The sequence below is a fragment of the Loxodonta africana genome, chromosome 15, assembly GCF_030014295.1.
Source record: "Loxodonta africana isolate mLoxAfr1 chromosome 15, mLoxAfr1.hap2, whole genome shotgun sequence".
Classification (NCBI taxonomy): Eukaryota; Metazoa; Chordata; class Mammalia; order Proboscidea; family Elephantidae; genus Loxodonta; species Loxodonta africana.
In genome coordinates, this window is record NC_087356.1 from 65,873,659 (window position 1) to 65,896,354 (window position 22,696).

The following is a 22,696-nucleotide window of genomic DNA, read 5'->3' on the forward strand; positions in this document are numbered from 1 at the left end:
AGCACATAGTGTTTGGGGAATGACTGAGTTTTACATTTAGTCATAGAGAACTAAATATGCCATCACAGCCAACATGTGACTTTCTGATATAATAAAAAAGGCAAAGAGGTAGAGCTGAGGCATGCATTCAGGGTAGGAGATTCTATTCTTCTCTGTCACAAAGTTCACCAGCATTTTGGAGGTAATGACTGTGAAATAACAGAGATCAATGAAGGACAAACTGCGGAAATAGTACATGGGTGTGTGCAAGTGAGTCCAACCAGGGTGATCATGCCCAGATTCTCCTCATTAGAAAATGCAATTCCTTCTAGAATGTGCGGCTGAATTTGAGTGATATACATACTGTTAGCCATTCAGTTACTTTCCAGACCCACTATTTGTATACTTTTGAATTGTTACCAGTAAACAAGGTTCTCTGTAAAGGGAAACCAGTCTACATGAGTGGTCAGTACATTATTTCTGTACTTTAAATGAATATTTTCCTTATATTAATTGAAGTGAATGGTTTCTCTGATATGACAAAAAGATAAGACAGGAGAGCAGACACGAGGAGCTAAAAGAAGAAACAGATGGTGAAAAGGGGATGGACCCATGTAGAGATAGCAGGCCTTCTCTCATACACAATCACTTGTATATAATATGCCTAACTATGGGCATTATTTAACCACTATGAGGCTAATATATAAAATCAGTATACTAGTAATTGTTGTGGAATCCCTGGATAGTGCAAATGGTTAATGTGCCTTGGAAGAAAGTCCTGTTGATCTACTTGCAAAAAATCAACCGTTGAAAATCCTGTGGAGCACAGTTCTACTCTGATACACATAGGGTCGAAATTAGTCAAAATCAGCTTGATGGTAACCTGTCTGTTTCCTGGTAGGATTTGTTCTGCAGAAGAGTTGAGAGAATTGCAAATAAGGCATGGAAAGTGCTTTGTTGTTGTCACTGCTGTTAGGTGCCAATGAGTAAATTTTCAACTTGTATCGATCCCATGTGACAAAGTAGAACAAGCCACATGGTTTTCTAGGCTGTAATCTTTACAGAATCAGACTTCCAGGTCTTTCGCCAGCAGAGTCACTGGGTGGGTTTGCACTGACAACCTTCTGGTTAGCAGCCCAGTGCTAAGCGATTGTACCACCAGGGATCAGAACACTCAATATTCTAAGTCATCAGAATAGTTCTTTGAATGTTCAGAGGCCGGTCAGTACTATGACCCACTCTTAAAGCACAGAAATAAAAGAAGATATAATTCCACCTGATGTTTATTTGCATGATCCATAACATTTGAACCCCAGGGTCCTTAACTTCCAACATAAAGCAGGGACAGAAGAGAGAATCGGAGATACTTGAATAAGACTTGCATCTTTTTCATACTGCTTAAACAAACACCTACCTCAAATTTCTTCTTCTCTTCCTCCAGAAACTGCCCAGAGGAAAATGGCAGCAGGAAATCACTCCACAGTGACTGAGTTCCTCCTCACTAGGCTAACAGAAAAGCAAGAGCTCCAGTTGCCTCTCTTTCTTTTCTTCCTAGGAGTCCATGTGGTCACAGCACTGGCGAATCTGGGCATGATCACACTGATTGGGCTCAGTTCTCACCTGCACACCCCCATGTACTATTTCCTCAGCAGTTTGTCCTTCACTGATCTCTGCTGTTCCACTGTCATTACCCCCAAAATGCTGGTGAACTTTGTGACAGAAAAGAACAGCATCTCCTACCTTGAATGCATGACTCAGCTCTACCTATTTGCATTTTTTATTATATCAGAAGGCTCTATGCTGGCTGTGATGGCATATGATCGCTATGTTGCCATCTGTAATCTATTGCTTTACAATGTCACTATGTCTTATCAGGTCTGCTCCTGGCTGGTAGTTGAGGTATATATGATGGGTTTGATTGGTGCCACAGCTCATACATTTTGCATGCTTAAAGTGGTTTTCTGCAAGGCTAAAACAATCAACCATTACTTCTGTGATCTTTTTCCACTACTGGAGCTGTCCTGCTCCAGCACTTATATCAGTGAAGTGGTAATTTTGTGCTTCAGTACATTTAATATTCTTACATCAATCTTGGCCATCCTTGCCTCCTATGTCTCCATCATTGCCAGCATTCTGCTCATCCGCTCCACTGTGGGCAGGTCCAAAGCCTTCAGCACATGCAGCTCCCACATCACAGCTGTTACAATCTTCTATGGTTCTGCAGCATTCATGTACCTGCAGCCATCAAGTGTTAGCTCCCTAGACCAAGGCAAAGTTTTATACCATTATTTTTATTTTATATTTTATTTTTTTATTTTATGTTTTATTATTCTACTTTATACCATTATTGTGCCAATGCTGAATTCGCTGATCTACAGCCTGAGGAATAAGGATGTCAAAGTTGCTCTAAATAAAATCATTGAGAAAAGACTATTTTGCAATGGCAAAGACCTCTAATTCTTGGAGAAGATTTAGTAAGTAAGAATTGTAGAGATAGCAACATATATACAGAAGTAGTGAGATTATTGCATTACTTATTTGGAAGAAATATCTAAAGGATAAGACTAGATTCATAGGGTCACATGGAGGACAGTGTCAATTCTAGGAAGTCCCAGACGTCACCCATAGTAACCCATATTACCTCTAATCATTTTTGTAAAAATCTACAAAGGACTTCAGGTGGGGATATTATAATTTATATACATGGGACTTAGCACTTTGTTTAAAAAAGATTTATTTATCTCAATTCATAGAATGATCTGTTTGGGTTGTATCTTTTGATCTTCTTAACAATTTGTGTATCTGACCTTTATTACTAATAAATGTGCAAACACACTCTTCTGGAGAAAAGTGATCTCAAAATAATTTTTAATCATTTGAAATCTACAAAATTCAATTCCTACTAGCTACTATGTACAGAGAACTGTATTAAGGAATATGGGGCAGATGGTGAATTACAAGACATAATTACTCCCCATAAGATTATAACAATGTGGTGGAAGAGACTGGTAGAATAATCATGGCTAAATACATTATATGTATTTGTACTTATTTCTTTATGCAACTTTTTTTTACTGTGCTTTAAGTGAAAGTGTACATTTCAAGTCAGTTTTTCATACAAAAATTTATACACACATTGTTATGTGTCCTTAGTTGCTCGCCCCGTAATGTGACAGCACACTCCTCCTCTCCACCTCATATTTCCCATGTCCATTCAACCATCTCCTGTCCCCTTCTGCCTTCTCATCTCACCTCTGGAGAGGAGCTGCCCACATAGTCTCATGTGTCTACTTGAGCTAAGAAGCACACTCCTAATGAGTATCACTTTATGGCTTATAGTACAGTTCAATCTTTGTCTGAAGACTTGCCTTCGGGAATGGTTTTAGTTTGGGCTAACAGAGAGCCTGGGGGCCCTGTCCTCTGGGGTCCTTACATCTCAGTAAGACCATTAACCATGATATTTTTACTGGCACTTGAGATCTGCATCCTACTTTTCTCCTGCTCCATCGGGGATTCCCTGTTGTGTTCCCTGTCAGGGTAGTCAGAGGTAGCCAGGCACCATCTAGTTCTTCTGATCTCAGGCTGATGGAGTCTCTGGTTTATGTGGCCCTTTCTGTCTCTTGGGCTAACATTTTCCTTGTCTTTGGTGCTCTTCATTCTCCTTTGCTCCAGGTGGGTTGAAACCAATTGATGTGTCTTAGATGGCCAGTTGATAGCTTTTAAGACCCCAAACGCCACTCACCAAAGTGGGATGCAGAACGTTTTCTTGATATTCTTTGTTACGCCAATTGACATAGATGTCCCCTGAAACCATGATCCCCAGACCTCCAACCCAGTTACTCTGTCCTTTGAAGTGTTTGGTCGTATTCAGGAAACTTCTTAGCTTTTGGCTTAGTCCAGTTGTGCTGACTTCCCCTGTATTGTGTTTTGTCCTTCCCATCACCTAAAATAATTCTTGCCTACTATCTAATTAGTGAATACCCCCCTCCCTTTTTTCCCTTCTACCTTTGTAACCACCATAGAATGTTTTCTTCTGTGTTTAAACCTTTTCTTGAGTTCTTATAATAGTGTTCTCATAGAATATTTTTCCTTTTCAACTAATTTCACTCAGCATAATGTCTTCTAGATTCATCCATGTTATGAGATGTTTCAAGGATTCATTGTTCTTTATCATTGCGTAGTATTCCATTGTGTGTGAATATGCCATAATTTGTTTATCCATTCATCATTTGATGGGCTCCTTGGTTGCTTCCATCTTTTTGCTATTGTAAACAGTGCTGCAATGAACAGGGGTGTGCATATATGTTCATGTAAAGGCTCTTATTTCTCTAGGATATATTCCAAGGAGTGCAGTTGCTGGATCATATGGTAGTTCTATTTCTAGTCTTTTAAGGAAGCACCAAATTGATTTCCAAAGTGGTTGTACCATTTTACATCCCCACCAGCAGTGTATAAGTGTTCCAGTCTCTCCACAACCTCTCCAACGTTTATTATTTTGCATTAATGCTAGCCTTGTTGGGGTGAGATGGTACCTCACTGTAGTTTTGATTCACATTTCTCTGATGGCTAATGATCAAGAACATTTCCTCATGTATCTGTTAGTTGCCTGAATGCCTTCTTTGGTGAAGTGCCTGTTCATATCCTTTGCCCATTTTTCAGTTGGGTTATGCAACATTCTTTTTTTTCCAGTTTTAGTATTGCGCTGTCACCTCCATTTCCCTATGAAACCTATATTCATTTTCAACTATTTCTATAGATTTTTCTTGGCACCCATATTAGAGAATCACAGATGTAGAAGTGACATTCTTTGACTATGCATTGAACTCAGATGGATTACTTATTCACATGCAAAAGTTAAAATTGGAAAAATTTGTTTTCTGACTAATTACTTGTGCCCTTCGTCCCCCAAAACTAAATGTTTATTAAGGAAAAAAAATTTGGGAGAATTGTTTTGTAGACACTCAATAATTGTTGAGGCTTCAAGTACAAACTTGGTAATCTCACTCCTTACTTGTCAAAGAAGGAGTGTAAAATAGAAAATGTGACTCAGAGAATATATTGCAAAGACTTCTAATCAATAAATTGCCTCCTCTTCCCCTTTCCCAAATAAGATCCCATTGGTCTTTTTTAGAATAGCAATCAGAAAAGTCTTTTTCATCCTCTTGAGAGGCAATAAACTAAAAACAAACAAAAAATAAACCCATTACCATGGTGTCATTCCTATTAGTAACTCTCAGTAGCTTTTGTTGCCTCAGTTACCACCAGCTCCTCTGGCCAGTTGCTGAGCTCCCACATCTTCTCTTGCTGGTGGTAGAGTATCTGGATATATTTCCCCATCTCTCCCTAGAAAGTTTCTTCAGACTCTTAAAGACCAGATATTTCACTTTATTTTTAGAGCCACTTCTAGATAAGAGCTATTGGTGTGTTTTTTCTAATGCTTCTAAGATTCAAAGCTTCTGAAACAATTGTATTAAGGAGAAACAAGCATGGTCATCTCCAAATAACATGATCCTCTTGACTGCTCATCTCTATAATGCTGTGCCCAGATGCAGAGCACAGGGCTACTGGGTCTTTTTAGACCAAGCATGAACATTTACATCTGGTTAAAGTGTATTTTTAAAATCATCTGACTGGACTGGCATGCCTAAAACTGTGCTTGCTTTACAACTTGCCATCAAATAGGAAACATTAATACACTGATGTGGTATCACCCCTTACGTCACCACATAAAATCACAAGTTGTAATGGGAGAGGTGAGGGTATTTCCCTCTTTGGAAACTAAAAAGAAACTTCTTTCTTGGCCTTCTACGTACTTACTAATCAGTCTTTATCTACGTATCTCATGTCTTAATCCTGCAAAAAGAAATATGTATATCTCTATATGTATGTGATTAAATATATTTGTATACATTTATGTGTAACATATATGTATATGTATGTGAATTATATTCATATACATATACTGCTTGGATATGTTTCACAAGGGCTATGTTATATGTAATTTTGATTGTATTAATGTAGGCACTGAACAAACAACACCCACTGGGAAATGTTTTTTTTGCCCTGATGAGTGATAGGTTGAAATGACTGTGCATAAGAATTGTTCGTATTTAAGGGGATTTATTTATATATTAAAAGTTCTTAAAGGTGTTAATGAGATAAAAGTGTCTGAGCCATCTCTAGTTATTCTGAGGACTGGTAGACAATATGTTATTAAAATATTAGGATAGATATTAGACAGATGCCAAAATGGAAATAAAGCTCTACCACAACACAGAGAGAGAGAAGGAGAAAAAAAAAAATTTACAAATTAGAAAGGAAAAAATTCATGGGCTTGTCAAGTACCCTTACTAAACCAAAACCAAATCTGTTGCCACCTAGTCAATTTTGATTCATAGTGACCCTATAGGACAGAGTAGAACTGCCCAATAGGGTTTCCAAGAAGCAGCTTGCTAGTAGATTTGAAGTGCCAACCTTTTGGTTAGCAGCCAGGCTCTTAACCACTGCACAACCACAGCTCCCAGTACCATTACAGAAGGGTACATGTAATCGAAAGTTTTAATAATAAGAAAGAACATGATATATTAAATAAATTCAAACACTAAGCCCTATGATGGACTTGGATAATGTTCTCATACTCAGTTTGTCTCTCATTCCTTCTGACACAAGTATATTTTATTGTGTAAAAGAAAACAATTCCTCATTAATAATTAGCATTTTCATGGACCACCGGTGTGTTACAGGGACAGAGCTGATGTTCACCTTCTGTATCAGTTAGGATTGGAACCCTTGTGGCACAGTGGTTAAGAATCAGATGCAAGGGAGCCTGAGAAATGCCATGATTATTCTATTTGGCCATGTGCCAAACTAAGATCCAGGGCATTGATTATTGAGGAAGAAAGAATGAATATAAATGATATTTAGCAGTTGCAAGCCACACCTTACAAAATTTGTGTTTAGTCACAGAAAACTCTGGTGATCTCTCAAGAGTTTAACATTTGGATTAGGCATTGTGTCTAAGAAGAATAATAGTGTGATTAAAATAAAATGCATAATGCATAAATAAAATGTATTAATATTTTAATAGCTATTAAGATCTGCCAGAAAGGTATAAAATATGCTGGATGGGGTAGCTAATAGAAATCTCAACAAAGCTTATTTCTTAGGCCTTGCCTTCATTCATGCTGCTTCTCGGTCCTGAAATGGCCTCTTGATTCCATCTTGCCTTTCCAAATTGTACACACCTTTCAATGAAAAAGTCAACTGTCTATTTTTCCATGCATTTTTGACCACTCCAGGGTATCATTAGGCCCTTTTCTAGGTCATCACACATTCTATGGTAATAATGTCCTTTCTGGTACTGTTTACTATTAATGAATGCTTGTAGATATCTCTATGAAGATTATCAAATTCATGAGAACAGAAAACTATGTTTTACATTATTTCAGATTTCTTGGTCTATAGTTATATAATGGTTGTTGTGTGTGCCATATAGTAGATTCTGACTCATAGTGACCCTACAGGACAGAGTAGAACTCTATCCCAATGTAGTTTCCTAGGCTGTAAACTTTATGGAAGCAGACTGAAAGGCCTTTTCTCCCTTGTAGTGGCTGGTGGATTTGAACTGCTGACCTTTCAGTTAGCAGCCTAGCACTTTACCCAATTTGCTACTACGTTTCCTTATATAATTATTGATCAGCAAAATTCTCCACAGGGATTATGGATCATTCTGTTTCTAAGTTGGTGCCCTTCTCACTCCAAATTGCAAAAAGAAAAAAAAAAGACATAAAAATAAGCAGATTAAAGCCCCCAATCTATGAATTATTAAAACATTTAAGGCAGGGCCAAGAGGGTGGAATCCCCTGGTTAGAGAAATAACAACATCAAGAAACAGTTCAAGACCAGGACACAGGAAGATCATCCAATTAGCAGCCAAGATAGGGAATTCACAAAATCAAATCAAAGCTAAAAGACTGTAAAGAGGCAACCAGAGACATCAATATGTAATCAATGACAATGTCAAAGAGGGGGAATAAACAGTGTAGTCACAGAACTTCTATGTGGAGAGGAAGTTAAGGTGATATTAAGAAATAAAAGACTGATTTAAACTTAAGAAAGGATAAACTTCAAGGTAACCACAGAGGAAGCTAACAAACCTAACCACCAAAATAAAAAAGAAGAAAAACATAAAGACTCAGCAAACACAAAATTAACAATAATGAAAGAGATGAAAAGAAAATACATAAACAGAAAGAATTCAGCACAGAAAATTAAGTAGGACAAAAAAACTGTCAACACCAAAGAAAAAACCATCAACATGACAGCAGTAAACTCATACCTATCAATGATTATACTAAATATAAATACCTCAGATGCACCAGTAAGGAGACAGAGAGTGGCAGAATGTATGTATATGTTAAAAACAAAACACTGTCTATATGCTGACTACAAGAGACACGGTTTAGACACAAACTAAAACTGAAAGGATGGAAAAAATATATATGAAGCAAACAACGACCAAAAAAGAGCATCAATGGCAATATTAATCTCTGATAAAATGGACTTTAAAGCAAAATCTGCCATAAAGGTAAAGAAGGACACTATATAATCATTAAAGGGTCAGTACACCAGGAGGACGTAACCATAATAAATATACATGCACCCAATGACAGTGCTCCAAAATACATAAACTCTAACAGCACTTACAAAAGGAATAAACAGTTCCATAACAGCAGTAGAAGACTTCCAGTGTGCCCTTTTCAGTGAAAGACAGAACATCTAGAAATAAATTCAATAAAAATATGGAAAATCTAAATGCTGTAATCAACCAAATTGACCCATAGACATATACAGAACTGTCTACTCAACAGCAGCAAATTATACATTTTTTTCAACTCACATGGAACATTCTCCAGGATAGATCCCATTTTAGAGGAAATGGACAAATTTCTGGAATTACACTATCAACCTAAACTAACACAAACTGAGGCAGGAAAACTAAACAAACCTATAAGAAAGGAAGGGATTAAAGAAAAAAAAAAATTACCAAAACAACAAAAAAAATCTTGACCCAGACAGCTTCACTGGAGAATTCTACCAAACTTTCAGAGAAGATTAAACACCAAGACTACTATGTCAGAGGACAGAAAAGGAAGGAAGACTCCCGAACTCATTTTCTGAAGCCAGTATAACCCTGATACCAAAGCCAGGCAAAGACACTTCAAAAAAAAAAAAAAAAGAGAGAGAAAATTACAGGTCAATGTACCTCACGTATATAAATGCAAAAACTCTCAACAAAATTCTAGAAAATACAATTCAACACCATATCAAAAAAAAAAAATCGTAGATCATGACCAAATGGAATTAATACCAGGTATGCAGGGACTGTTCAACATTAGAAAATCAATCAACATAATCACCGACATAAATAAGACAAAAGAGCCACACGATCTTATTAATTGATACAGAAAACGCCTGTGACAAAGACCAACACCGACTCCTGATAAAAACTCTCAGCAAAATAGGAACAAAGGGAAATTCCTCAACAAAATAAAGGACATTTGTATAAAGCCAAAGCCAATATCACTGTAAACAGAGAGAGACTGAAGACACTCCCCTTGAGAATGGGAACCAGACAAGGATGGCCTTTATCACTACTCTTATTCAATAATGTTCTGGAGGTCCTAGCTAGAGCAATAAAGCAAGCAAAGGAAATAAAGGACATCCAAATTGGCAATGAAGAGGTAAAAATATTCCCATTTGAAGATGATAGGATCTTATACACAGAAAACCCCAAAGAATCTACAAGAAAACTACTGCAACAAATAGAAGATTTGAGCAAAGAAGCAGGATACAAGATTAACAGAGAAAAATCAGTAAGATTCTTCTACATTAACAAAGAGAACTTCGAAAAGGAAATCTCCAAATCAATACAGTTACAAAAGCCCCCAAGAAAATAAAGTACTTAGGGATGATTCTAACCAGGGACATAAAAATCCTATATAAAGAAAAGTACAAAACACTACTGAAGGAAATCAAAAGAGACCTACGTAAGTGGAAAACCATATCATGTTCATGGATAGGAAGACCCAACATTGTGAAAATGACAGTTCTGCTCAAAGCTATCTACAGATACAATGCAATACCGTTCCAAATTCCAATAGTACTTTTTAAGAAGATGGAGAAACAAATCACGAACTTTATATGGAAAGGGAAGAGGTCTCAGATAAGTAAACCATTACTGAAGAAGAAGAACAAAGTGGGAGAGCTCACACTACCTGATTTTACAACCTGTCATGCAATGATGGTAGTCAAAACAGCTTGATACTGTTACAATAACAGACACATAGACCAGTGGAACAGAATTGAGAACCCAGACATAAGTCCATCTATCTGTGAGCAGCTGATGTTTGACATGGGGCTGATGTCTGTTACATGGGGAAAAGACAGTCTCTTTAACAAATGGTTCTGGCATAACTGGATATACATCTACAAAAAAATGAAACAGGACCCATACTTCACACTGTACACAAAAACTATCTCAAAATGCATCAAGGATCTAAATATAAAAACTAAAAGAATAAAGATCAAGGAAGAAAAAATGAGGACAAAGCTAGGGGCTCCAATACAAAGTATAAACAGTACACGAACCATAACTGAAAATGGACAAACACCAAAAGAGAAACTAGATAAGTCAGAGCTCCTAAAAATCAAACACTTACGCTCATCGAAAGTAGTCACCAAAAGAGTAAAATGAAAACCTACACTGGGAATAATTTTTTGGCTATGATATATCTGACAAGGGTCTAATCTCTAAAATCTACATGATACTGCAACACCTCAACAACAAAAAGACAAACAATCTGACTAAATATTGGGCAAATGATATGAACAGGCACTTCACTAAGGAAGACATTCTGGTGGAAAACAGATACATGAGGAGTTGCTTGCAATTGTTAGCAATTATAAAAGTACAAATCAAAACTATATTGAAATACCAACTCACCCCAACAATATTGACACTAATCCAAAAAACATAAAATAACAAATGTGGGAAATGTTTGTGGGCAGATTTGAAGTCTTACGCACTGCTGGTGCGTACGTAAAATGGTACATCCAATTTGGAAAACGATATGGCACTTCCTTAAAAAGCTAAAAGCAGAAATACCAAACAATTCAGCTACCCCATTCCAGGAATACATCCCAGAGAAATAAGAGCCATCACACAAATAGACATATTCACACCCATGTTCACTGAAGCACTATTCATAATATCAGAAAGATGGAAACAACCTAAATGCCCATCAACATATGAATGGATAAAAAATTATGGTACATACACACAAAGGAATACTAAGCAATGATAAAGAACAGTGATGAATCTGTGAAACATCTCACAACATAGATGAATCCGGAGGGCAATACACTGAGTGAAATAAGTCTGTCACAAAATGACCAATATTGTATGACACCACTATTCTAAGAACTCAAGAAAAGGTTTACACACAGAAAAAAGCATTCTTTGATGGTTATGAGGGTGGAGAGGGAAGGAGACGGGAAATCACTAACTAGATTTATTAGACGTGTCAATTTCGGCAAAGTGAAGGACAATACACAATACAGGGCAAGCCAGCACAACTGGACCAAAGCAAAAGGATAGACGTTTCCTAGACACATTTAAACACTTTGAGGGACTGAGTAGCTGGGGCTTGGGCCTGGGGACAGTAGTCTCATTGGACACCTAGGTCAATTGACATAACATAGTTTATGAAGAAAATGTTCTACATCCTACTTCAGTGAGTAGCATCCGGGTTCTTTAAAGCTCATGGGGACCATCTAAGATACTCTACTGGTCCCACCCAGCCTGGAGCAAGGGAGAATGAAGAAAACCAAAGACACGAAGGAAAGATTAGACCAAAGGGCTAATGAACCAGAACTAACACAGCCTGCACCGGACTGAGTCTAGCACATCTAGGCTACTACCACTGACTGCTCTGAGAAGAATCACAATAAAGGGACCTTGGACAGAGCTGGAGAAAGATGTAGAATAAAGTTCAAAATCTCAAACACACACAGATACACACACACACAAACAGACTGACTCGTCTAACAGAGACAGGAGAAACGCTGAGATTATGGCCCCCAGAAACCGTCTTAACTGAGTACTGAAGTCACTTCTGCGGTTTACCCTTCAGCCAAAGATTACCAAAACCAAAAACTAAACCCCTTGTGATCCAGTTGATTCAGAATCATAGTGACCCTACAGGACAGAACTGCCCTTACAGGGTTTCCACTGAGCGCCTGATGGATTTGAACTGCCGATTTTGGTTAACAGCCCGAGCTCTTAGCCACTACGCCACCAGGTTTCCGTCAGCCAAAGATCAGACAAACAATAATACAGATAGCTCAACCATTCACACAAGACTCGATGGGTCCATCAGCCAGGGAAAATGATGAGAAGGCAAAAAGGGACAGGAAAGCTGGACAAATAGGAATGGCGAACTCAAGGTTGTGAAGGGGAGAGTATTGACAGGTCTCTGGGATCACACCCAAGGTCATAAAACAATATGTGCATTAACCATTTGATGAGAAACTAATTTGCTTTGAAAACCTTCATGTAAAGCACAATTAAAAAAAAATTCTGAGTTCTATCAATTGAATGATGTCCTCTAGCTATGCTTGGATGCTTGAAGCCAAAAATGGTAGGGTCTCATTCCAAAATGAACCTGTCTTCCACAGCAAGTACCACTGTTATGATTTTATGTTAAATTGATTATTTCATCATTTCTCTCTCTTCCACTAGACTAGCATTGACCAATAGAACTTCCAGCAGTGATGGCAATGTTCTCTCTGCATTTCCCAATACAGTAGCCACTGGTCATGTGTGGCTGTTGAGCACCTGAAACTGTGCTAGTGTGACTGTGAGAGTAAATATTTAGCCTAATTTAATTTAGTTAAATTTTAAATAGCCACATGTAGTTAGTGGTTGCCATATTGGAGAGCACACAGTACTGGACAAATATTGTGTTTAGTTTTTTTCCCATTATAACTTTAGCACCTATCACAAAGCTTTGTGCATAAAAGGAAAATAAATAATTTTAATGGGGAAATGAATGATTTCATGAGTTTTGAGCTATAAGATAAATTCATTTTCTTTTTTTTCCTAAATAAAACCTGTTGCCATTGAGACGATTCTGATTCATAGCTACCCTATAAGATAGAGTAGAACTGCCCCACAGGGCTTCCAAGGAACACCTGGTGGAGTAGAATTACTGCCTTTTTGGTTGGCAACTGAACTCTTAAACACTACGCCACCAGGGTTTCCTTTTTCTAAATAGGTAACCATGTATCTCAGCTTATTATGCACAATTTTGGTTTATACCCGTTGTCTTAAAATACTGATTGATAGTGCCTACAAGCTGAAAAGTTGATTAACCTTTTTGTGCTTCATTTTCCTCATTCATGAAAGAGGATAGATAAACATGTGAGGACTAAAGCTGTAGAGTGCTTCAAACATTATTTGATGTATAAAACCAATATAACCAAACTCCTGCTATCAAGTAGATCTGACTCATAGTTCTTTCATGGCCCTAATCTCTGAGGAAGCAGACTGTCACATCTATCTCCCTTGGAAACTGGTGGTTTAGAACTACTGACCTTTTGGTGAGCAGTTGGTTGCTTTAACCACTGCACCACCAGGGTAAGTGCTACATAACTGTTTCCCAAATATGTATTAAGCTCAGCTGAAGACAAATTTGTTTAAAAATACAGTTTTGTATTCTAAGTGTATATTCTAACACACTGAGCCCTGGTGGCATAGGGGTCAAGAGCTTGGCTGCTAACCAAAAGTTTGGCAGTCCGAATCCACCAGCTGTTCCTCGGAAACCATATGGGGCAGTTCTACTCTGTCCTATAGGGTCACTATGAGTGATCATCTACTCGACGGCAACTGGTTTTTGATATTCTAACATGCAAAATGATGTTTTGCCCATTTGTTAAATGAATAAATGCTTTAAAAATGTAGCATACTTGGAAGCAACCAAGGTGTCCATCAACGGTTGAATGGTTAAATAAATTATGGTATATTCACACAATGGAATACTATGCATCGATAAAGAACAGTGACAAATCTGTGAAACATTTCATAACATGAAGGAACTTGGAAAGCATTATGCTGAGTGAAATTAGTCAGATGGAAAAGGACAAATACTGTATAAGACCACTATTATAAGTTCTTGAGAAATAGTATAAACTGAGAAGAACACATTCTTTTGTGGTTATAAGAGGGGGAAGGGAGGGAGGGTGGGAGAGGGTTATTGACTGATTAGATAGTAGATAAGAACTACTTTAGGTGAAGGGAAGGATAATACTCAATACATGGAAGGTCAGCTCAGCTGGACTGGACCAAAAGCAAAGAAGTTTCCAGGATAGACTGAATGCTTCAAAGGTCAGCAGAGCAAGGGCGGGGGTTTGGGGACTACGGCTTAAGGGGACTTCTAAGTCAATTGGCAAAATAAATTCTTTTAAGAAAACATTCTACATCCCACTTTGAAGTGTGGCGTCTGGGGTCTTAAATGCTAACAAGCGGCCATCTAAAATGCATCAATTGGTCTAAGCCCACCTGGATCAAAGGAGAATGTAAAACACCAAGGTCACATGATAACTATGAGCCCAAGAGACAGAAAAGGCCACATGAACTAGAGACTTACATCATCCTGAGACCAGAACAACTACATGGTGCCCGGCCACAACTGATGACTACCCTGACAGGGAGCACAACAGAGAACCCCTGAGGGAGCAGGAGAACAGTGGGACACAGACCCCAAATTCTCATAAAAAGGCCAGACTTAATGGTCTGACTGAGACTAGAAGAATCCCAGCGGTCATGGTCCCCATACCTTCTCTTGGCCCAGGACTGGAACCATTCCCAAAGAAAACTTATCAGAAATGGAAGGGACTGGACAATGGGTTGGAGAGAGATGCTGATGAAGAGTGAGCTACTTGTATCAGGTGGACACTTGATACTGTATTGGCATCTCCTGTCTGGAGGGGAAATGGGAGGGTAGAGAGGGCTAGAAACTGACAAAATGGTCATGAAAGGAGACTGGAAGGAGGGAGCGGGCTGACTCATTAGGGGGAATGTAAATGGGAGTATGTAGTAAGGTGTATGTAAGTTTATATGTGACAGACTGACTTGATTTGTAAACTTTCACTTAAACCACAATAAAAATTATTAAAAAAGATGTAGCATACTAAATGTAATCATTTTATGAGAAAATTGAAGTTCATCTGACAATCCGGGTAAGTGTATGCAAGTTACCTTTCTGTGCCTCAGTTCCATTGTTCTTTAATTAGGCATAATATATGAAGTTAAATCATATGAAATTGCTACTTGATTCAATATAATATTGTCTTCCACATTGGACTGTGTGAGGATTAAATTACTAAATGTAACAGGTTTAGAATTTTGTGTGTGGTTCATAGTAAGTGTTCAGTAAGTCCTGGGTATTATAAACAAAAGTTTATGCACAAAAAGATAGTCTTCAAAACTACAGAGAGCAACACCAACAAATCCAGTGAACATTTCTCTGAACCTTAAACAAATAGAAAAAGAATTAAAACTATGGTTTCAAATAGTTCAGAAAATATATTCATTTTGGAAGCTGTTGTCATAAGGACCTCCTAGAACAATGTCTGCTAGGCCTTAATTTTGAGTCAATAATATACCGACTGTCTACTATTTCAACACCGAGAGGGAATATTATACACTAGGGAGCCAATGAGAGCATCATAAGAAAGATGAGAAGAGAAAGTTTTAATTGCTCCTTTTTCCCAGTAGCTCATCCCTGGTGAACAGAAATCTTGGGGGACCTTCTATCTGTATGTTTTTGATGAGACCTCTTGTGTATTGAAACCCTAGATAAAAACGTGCCACTTTGGCAAGTGTCTCAGGTAGCACTATGAGGGAATTACACTAGGGGATCACAACTTTGATTCATAATATTTACATGAGAAACTCAGAAGCGGACATCTGCATTCTGAGCCCTCAGTAAAAGAGAACCAAGGGGTCTCTATTTTGAACTGCCACCCCCGACATTACTAAGAGCTATTTCCTTCAGAGGGCACTTGGTCTAGAGCATACAGAGCACCCTGGCTAAACATTCCACACAGGAAAAGGTGAGTATCTGAATCCCATCTGTCCTAGAACCTTTTAATCTTCATGAAGTCTCAGGCTTCTTATAACCGTATTGGAATTTCATAAAGATACCTGTCCAATGGTTACTCATTTTTTCCTGTAATGCATTCAAAGGCAGAAAACTATCTTTTTTTTCATATTTCAACTATTTTGCTCAGGATTCATTGATCTCTAGGTGAGTAAGTCAATGTAGGCTAAGACCACTGACACAGGGTAGGTGATTTGGTGAATCCTCCACAAATAGCAGTCACAGGGCATTCAAACAGACAGGTGGTGAAAAACAGGGCAGCAGAACAGAAAGCAACAGAAATTGAAAGCATGTGCCAGGGTCAGTTCTCAAGTGGTCTGGTCACATGTACCGTATTTTTACACAAATAACTTGTGCCTTTTATGTTTGTTTGTCAGCCACTCTCTTTCCCCAAGGTATTTTCATAAGTGCCTCCATGTCAATTTGCGTAACATAGTTACTAAAATACCTCGAGGTGGGGATGGTATGGTGGCAAAAAAATGTAGAAAGTGCCTGTTATTTATGTAAAAATATGATAATAGATCACAGCTCCATATCTGCAGTGAGAGTTACCAAGATAGCACAATAGATACTGGGGCTTCTCTGATGCGGGCTGTTATTAATGGGTCAGCCTGACTCAACGGCACTGGTTTTCTGGGTTCTCATGAAGGAAAGAATACAGGAAAAACAGTCGACTGGCCAAAGAATTAGAGTCAGGGAAATGGGAGGATACTGCAGCTCAGCTCCTTTAATAGAGGTCAAAAAAAGGAACTGATTCAAAAAAAAAAAAAAAATTGAGATATTATAAAGGGTAACTGGTAAGTCATAATTTAGGGGTTTAAAAGAGCAGCAGCAAGTTGGACTTGATCATGAATGGACAGTTTTATGCTGTAAACCTGTTGCCCTCAATTTGATTGTGTTTTGTGGTCACCCTCTGTGTTACAGAATAGAACTGAGGTACATAGACTTTTTTGGCTATAATCTTTATGGACACAGATTGCCAAGCACTTCTTCCATGGCACCACTTAGTGGGTTTAAATCACCAGCCTTTCAGTTGATAACCAAATACAAACTGCTTGTCCTCTAGACATTTTTATATTCCTCACAGGAAAGTATAGAATCGACCCAAAGCTTGGGAGTGTTGCTGTCTGCACATGGCAAAATATCTTGCAGTCAGAGGAAAGCCGATGTCAGGCAACACATTACTGGATACCTCACTTACGTCTGCTGGGAGTTGGCAGTTTGAACCCACCAGCTGCCCAAGGGGAGAAAGATGCAGCAGTCTGCTTCTGTAAAGATTTACAGCCTTAGAAACCCTATGAGGCAGTTCTACCCTGTCCTGCAGCATCACTATGACTTGGAACTGACTCGACGACAGTGTGTTTGGTTTGGTTTGAAGTAATGTTTATTTTATTTTTATATTTGCTCAAATTTTTTCTCTGATAAAAGATATAGGAGGAAGTTTTAAATAGAATATATGCCTGCCCCATATATGTAATTTATTAATAATTCATGATTAATAAAATAAAACCAAACCATTGCCATGGAGTTGATTCTGACTCTTCTTGACCCTTTAGGACCTAGCAATGTATGATAATTCCAATTTCTCCTCATCCTTGTCAAACCTTGTTATTGCCTGTCTTTTGAATTATAGTCATCCTAGTGGGTGTAAAAAGGTGTCTTGTTGTGGTTTTGATTTCCATTCTTCTATTGACTAATGATGTTGTGTATCTTTTAATGTGTTTATAGGCCATTTATATACTTTCTTTAGGCAAATGCCTGTTCAAGTCTCTTGCTCATATTTTATTGTGTGTTTGTCTTTTTGTTGTTCGCTTGTAAGAATTCTTAACATATTCTAGATGTTGTTGTGGTTAGGTGCCATCTAGTCCAGTCATTATTGTTCAATACATCAAATCTATTCTTGAGGCAGTCTCTAAATTCAGGTGGGATACACTCAAGGTTATTCTTTGGCTCTCGTGAACTTGTTTTAATTTTCTTCAGCTTCAGTTTGAACTTGCATATGAGCAAATGATGGTCTGTTCTGGAGTCGACCCCTGGCCTTTTTCTGACTGATGATATTGAGCTTCTCCATCATCTCTTTCCACAGATGTAGAGGATTTCATTTCTCTGCATTCCATCTTTTGAGGTCCATTTGTTTAGTCACCGTTTACGTTGTTGTAAAAAGGTATTTCCAATGAGTAAGTTGTTAATCTTGTAAAATTATATCATGGGATCTCCCATGTGGTTTCTAATACCAAGGCCATATTTTCCAACTAACAATCCTTCATCTTTGTTTCCAAATTTTGCTTTCCAATCACTAGTAATTATTAATGCATCTTGATTGCAAGTTTGATCATTTCAGACTGCAGAACTTAGTTAAAATCTTCACTTTTTTTTATCTTTGATATTAGCAGTTGGTTTATAAATTTGAATAATAGTGTATTAACTGGTCTTCCTTGTACGGATAAGGATAACATCACTGACATCATTCTATTTCAGCATAGATCTTGAGATGTTCTTTTTGAAGACAAACACAATACCAGTCCTCTTCAATTTGTCATTCCTGGCATAGTATGCCATATGGTAGTTCAATTCAAAATGACCAATACCAGAAATCAAACCAAATATTGCATTGGGCAAATTTGCTCCAATAGGCCTCTTTAAGGTGTTAAAAAGTAAAACTGTCACCTTGAGGCCCTGGTGGTACAGTGGTTAAGAGCTAGGCTGCTAATCATAGACGTTGGCAGTTTGAACCCACCAGCTGCTCCTTGGATACCCTATGCGGAAGTTTTACTCTGTCCTATAGGGTCACTATGAGTTGGGATCAACTAGAAGGCAGCAGATTTTCTGGTGTGAACCCAAGCCATTTTCTTTTCATTTGCCTCATATGCATGTGGAAGCTGGACAATGAATAAGGGAGACCAAAGAAGAATTGATACATTTGAATTATGGCTTTGTTGAAGAATATTTAATATACCATGGATTGACAGAAGAACAAACAAATCTGTCTTGCAAGAGGTACAGCCAGAATGCTCCTAAGAAGGGTGAATGGCAAGACTTCATCTGAGATGCTTTGGACATGTTATCACGTGGGACAGTGCCTGGAGAAGGACATCATGCTTGGTAAAGCAGAGGGTCAGCAAAATAGAGGAAGACCCTCAGTGAGATGGAGTCACACAGTGGCTACAACAATGGGCTCAAACATAGCAACAATTATGAGGATGGCACAGGACAAGGCAGTGTTTTGTCTTGTCATACATAGGGTTGCTATGAGTTGGAACTGACTGAACTGCACATAACGACATTGCTAATATATAGAAATGCAATTGAATTTTTTGTGCTGATTGTTAAGCTGCAACTTTGCTGAAACTTTAAGTTAGCTCTAATATATTTTTTATGGATTTTCCATATACAAATTTATATAATCTTTTAATAGTTTTATCTCTTCCTTTCCAACATGGTTACCTTTTATTTCATTGTCTGACTGATTGCTCTGCCCTGAATCTCCACTATAATATTCAATAGAAATGGCTAGAGAGAACATTGTTCTCTTATTCTTGATATTTGGAGGAAAGTATTCATTCTTTCAGCATTATGTATGATGTTAGCTGTGGGTTTTTTGTTTTTATGAATAAAAGATTTTTCAGCAGAGCATGTACACATCATATTGTATCATCAAATTCTAATTTCTCGTGTCTAGCTTACACTTAAAATCATTTACATTTGAGGAATCTTGTCAAAAATAAAAGTTAATTTGCAGTATGTTAAGAAAAGGGGATTTTGGGGTTGCCATTTGTCACATCAAGGAGGAGTTGGTTTCCAAGAGAATTAGAAGAAAGGTATCTTAGTCATCTAGTGCTGCTTTAACAGAAACTCCACAAGTGGATGGATTTAACAAAGAGAAATTTATTCTCTCACTGTCTAGTAGGCTACAAGTCCAAATTCAGAGCATCAGCTCCAGGGGAAGGCTTTCTGTCTCTGTCGGCTCTGGAGGAAGGTCCTTGTCATCAATCTTGCCTTGATCTGGGAACATCTCAGCACAGGAACCTCAGGTCCAAAGGATCTGCTCTGCTCACAGCCCTGCTTTCATGGTGGTATGAGGTCCCCCTGTCTCTCTGCTAGCTTCTCTCTTTTATATCTCAAAGAGATTGGCTTAAGACAGTATCTAATCTTGTAGATCTCATCAATATAACTACTGCTAATCCATTTTATGACATCATAGTGATAGGATTTACAACACATAGGGAAATCACATCAGATGATAAAGTGGTAGACAATCACGAAATCATACAAGGGAATCATGACCTAGCCAAGTTGATAGATATTTTGGGGGGACATAATTCAATCCATGACAAAAGGTCTAGCAAGGAGTCACAAACTTGAATGCCTTATGGATCAAGGAGGTAACAGAAATATATAAAGGGTTAAGACAAAGATTAATCATTTGAAAAGTGCATGTTTTGTGAAAGGCTCAAAATTCAAATATATTTCTAAAGCACTTTTACCAATATATATATATATCTACTGGACTACTTCTTCCCAAGTTCAGTGATTTACAACTGTTGATGTAGAAAGGTAAGAGAACATGGCAGCTAAACTCAGACTGCTGGAGCAACAGTGTTAGTAATACATTCCTCAGGGCCATGGCTTTCTAATGCTCAATTAGCAGTTGCATTCTGCCTATGGTATAATAACTTTTTATACTGGAACATTTAGTAAAATTGCATTATATTCATCAGTAATGTCTTAATGGTGCCTTAAAAAAACAAAGGATAAAAGAAGCAGTCCTATCCCTTCCAGGAAATAGTAGCCAAGGTGTGAAAGAACCAATAGAGCTATTATCCATGATAGGTGCCAGGTAACAGCAGAGAAGCAGGCTGTAGTGTGAAAGGACCCGGGGGAGGATATAAGCCAAGCACCCTTTCCTCAGTTTTAAGAATAATGGCCCAGGTGGAAGGGAGCATAGGAGCAAACTGCTGCTAATATGTGTGATTGTACTTGAGTCATCTTATTTGAATATCTTTCTTAATGGTTCCCAGGATATTCCTTGGTCTGGAGACATGTGAGTTACATTATCATACTGAAAATATCTGAAAATCATTTTGAAATTTATTTATGATACAATATACTAGTAATTTAGTGTAACTACTGGGTATATGTGCTTAAAGACCTCGGTTACTAACCAAAAGGTCAGCCGTTCAAATCTACCAGACACTTCTTGGAAACAACATGGAGCAGTTCTGCTCTATCCTATAGGGTCATTATGTGTCAGAATCGACCTGACAGCGAAGGGTTTGATTTGCTTTTTTTACTGGGTGCCTGGTGTCCCTGGGTGATGCAAATGATGAAACTATTCAGCTGCTAATTAAAAGATTTGAGGTTTAAATCCTCTCAGAGATGCCTCAGAAGAAAGGCCTGGTGATGTATTTCCAAAAAGTCAGCCATCGAAAACCCTGTGAAGCACTGTTCTACTCTGACACACATCGGGTTGCCATGAGTCAGAGTAAATTTGACAGTGACTATTTATTTATTTATTTACTGTGTATGAGTCAAAATTGACTAGATGGCAGTAGGTTTAGGTTTTGGGTTGTATATTGTACACACATTTTTTTGTTTAAAATTCAAGCTCTGCTCCACTCAGATTTATTTAGCACATATTCTTCCTAATTTTTAAGCGTATTTTTCCTTAGCTATTGGAATTTTTTAAAAATCTTTTTGAAAACAAAATGGAATTCTGAAATATCTAAAATGTAATGCATTAATTTGTAAAAAATGATTCAAGTGATTTAAGACTTTGTGAAAAAACTACAAAAGGCATTATTTTAATTTCACATGGTTTTTAGACGCTACATATTTAATATACAATACAGAAACTCAAGTTTTACTACAGGATCTAGAAAGACAAAAAAACAAAACACTAAATCTTTAATATTGCTTGGACTGTATGTTATGTATACCAGCACTATCTCATGTATATGATTTTGAAATGAAATTAACTTATTCATTTTCTTTGGAAATTTATCTACTACTTCATTACCACTATTTTAAGGATACATTTGGCAATATGACAGTTACAATTTTTAAGTCTAAAGTGGCTTTGAGATGACCTCGGGGAACATCTAGCTCAATTGGCATAACATAGTTTATAAAGAAAATGTTCTACATTCTCTTTTGGTGAGTAGCATCTGGGGTCTTAAAAGCTGGTGAGTAGCCATCTAAGATACTCCATTGGTCTGACCCCTTCAGGAGCAAGGGAGCATAAAGAAAATTAAAGACACAAAGGAAGATTAGTCCAAAGGATTAATAGACCACCTCTACTGCAGCCTCCACCAGACTGAGTCCAGTACATCTAGATGGAACCTGGCTACCACCACTGACTGCTCTGACAGGAATTACAATAGAGGGTCCCAGACAGAGCTGGAGAACAATGTAGAACAAAACTCTAACTCAAAAAAAGACCAGACTTTCTGGCCTGACAGAGACTGGAGAAACCCAAGAATATTGCCCCCAAACTC

General features: G+C 37.8%; 1 protein-coding gene across 1 annotated transcript; it reads left to right on the forward strand.

The window, feature by feature from the left end:
* Window positions 1-1,360: 1,360 nt before the first annotated feature.
* Window positions 1,361-3,053, forward strand: LOC135227816 (olfactory receptor 8G50-like). The gene has a single exon (XM_064268920.1). The coding sequence runs from the start codon at window positions 1,438-1,440 to the stop codon at window positions 2,434-2,436; it is 999 nt and encodes a 332-aa protein (XP_064124990.1). The 5' UTR covers window positions 1,361-1,437; the 3' UTR covers window positions 2,437-3,053.
* Window positions 3,054-22,696: the final 19,643 nt, after the last annotated feature.

Coding starts and splice junctions, on each gene's coding strand:
- LOC135227816 (XM_064268920.1), top strand. CDS start 1,438: ATGGCAGCAGGAAATCACTCCACAGTGACTGAGTTCCTCCTCACTAGG.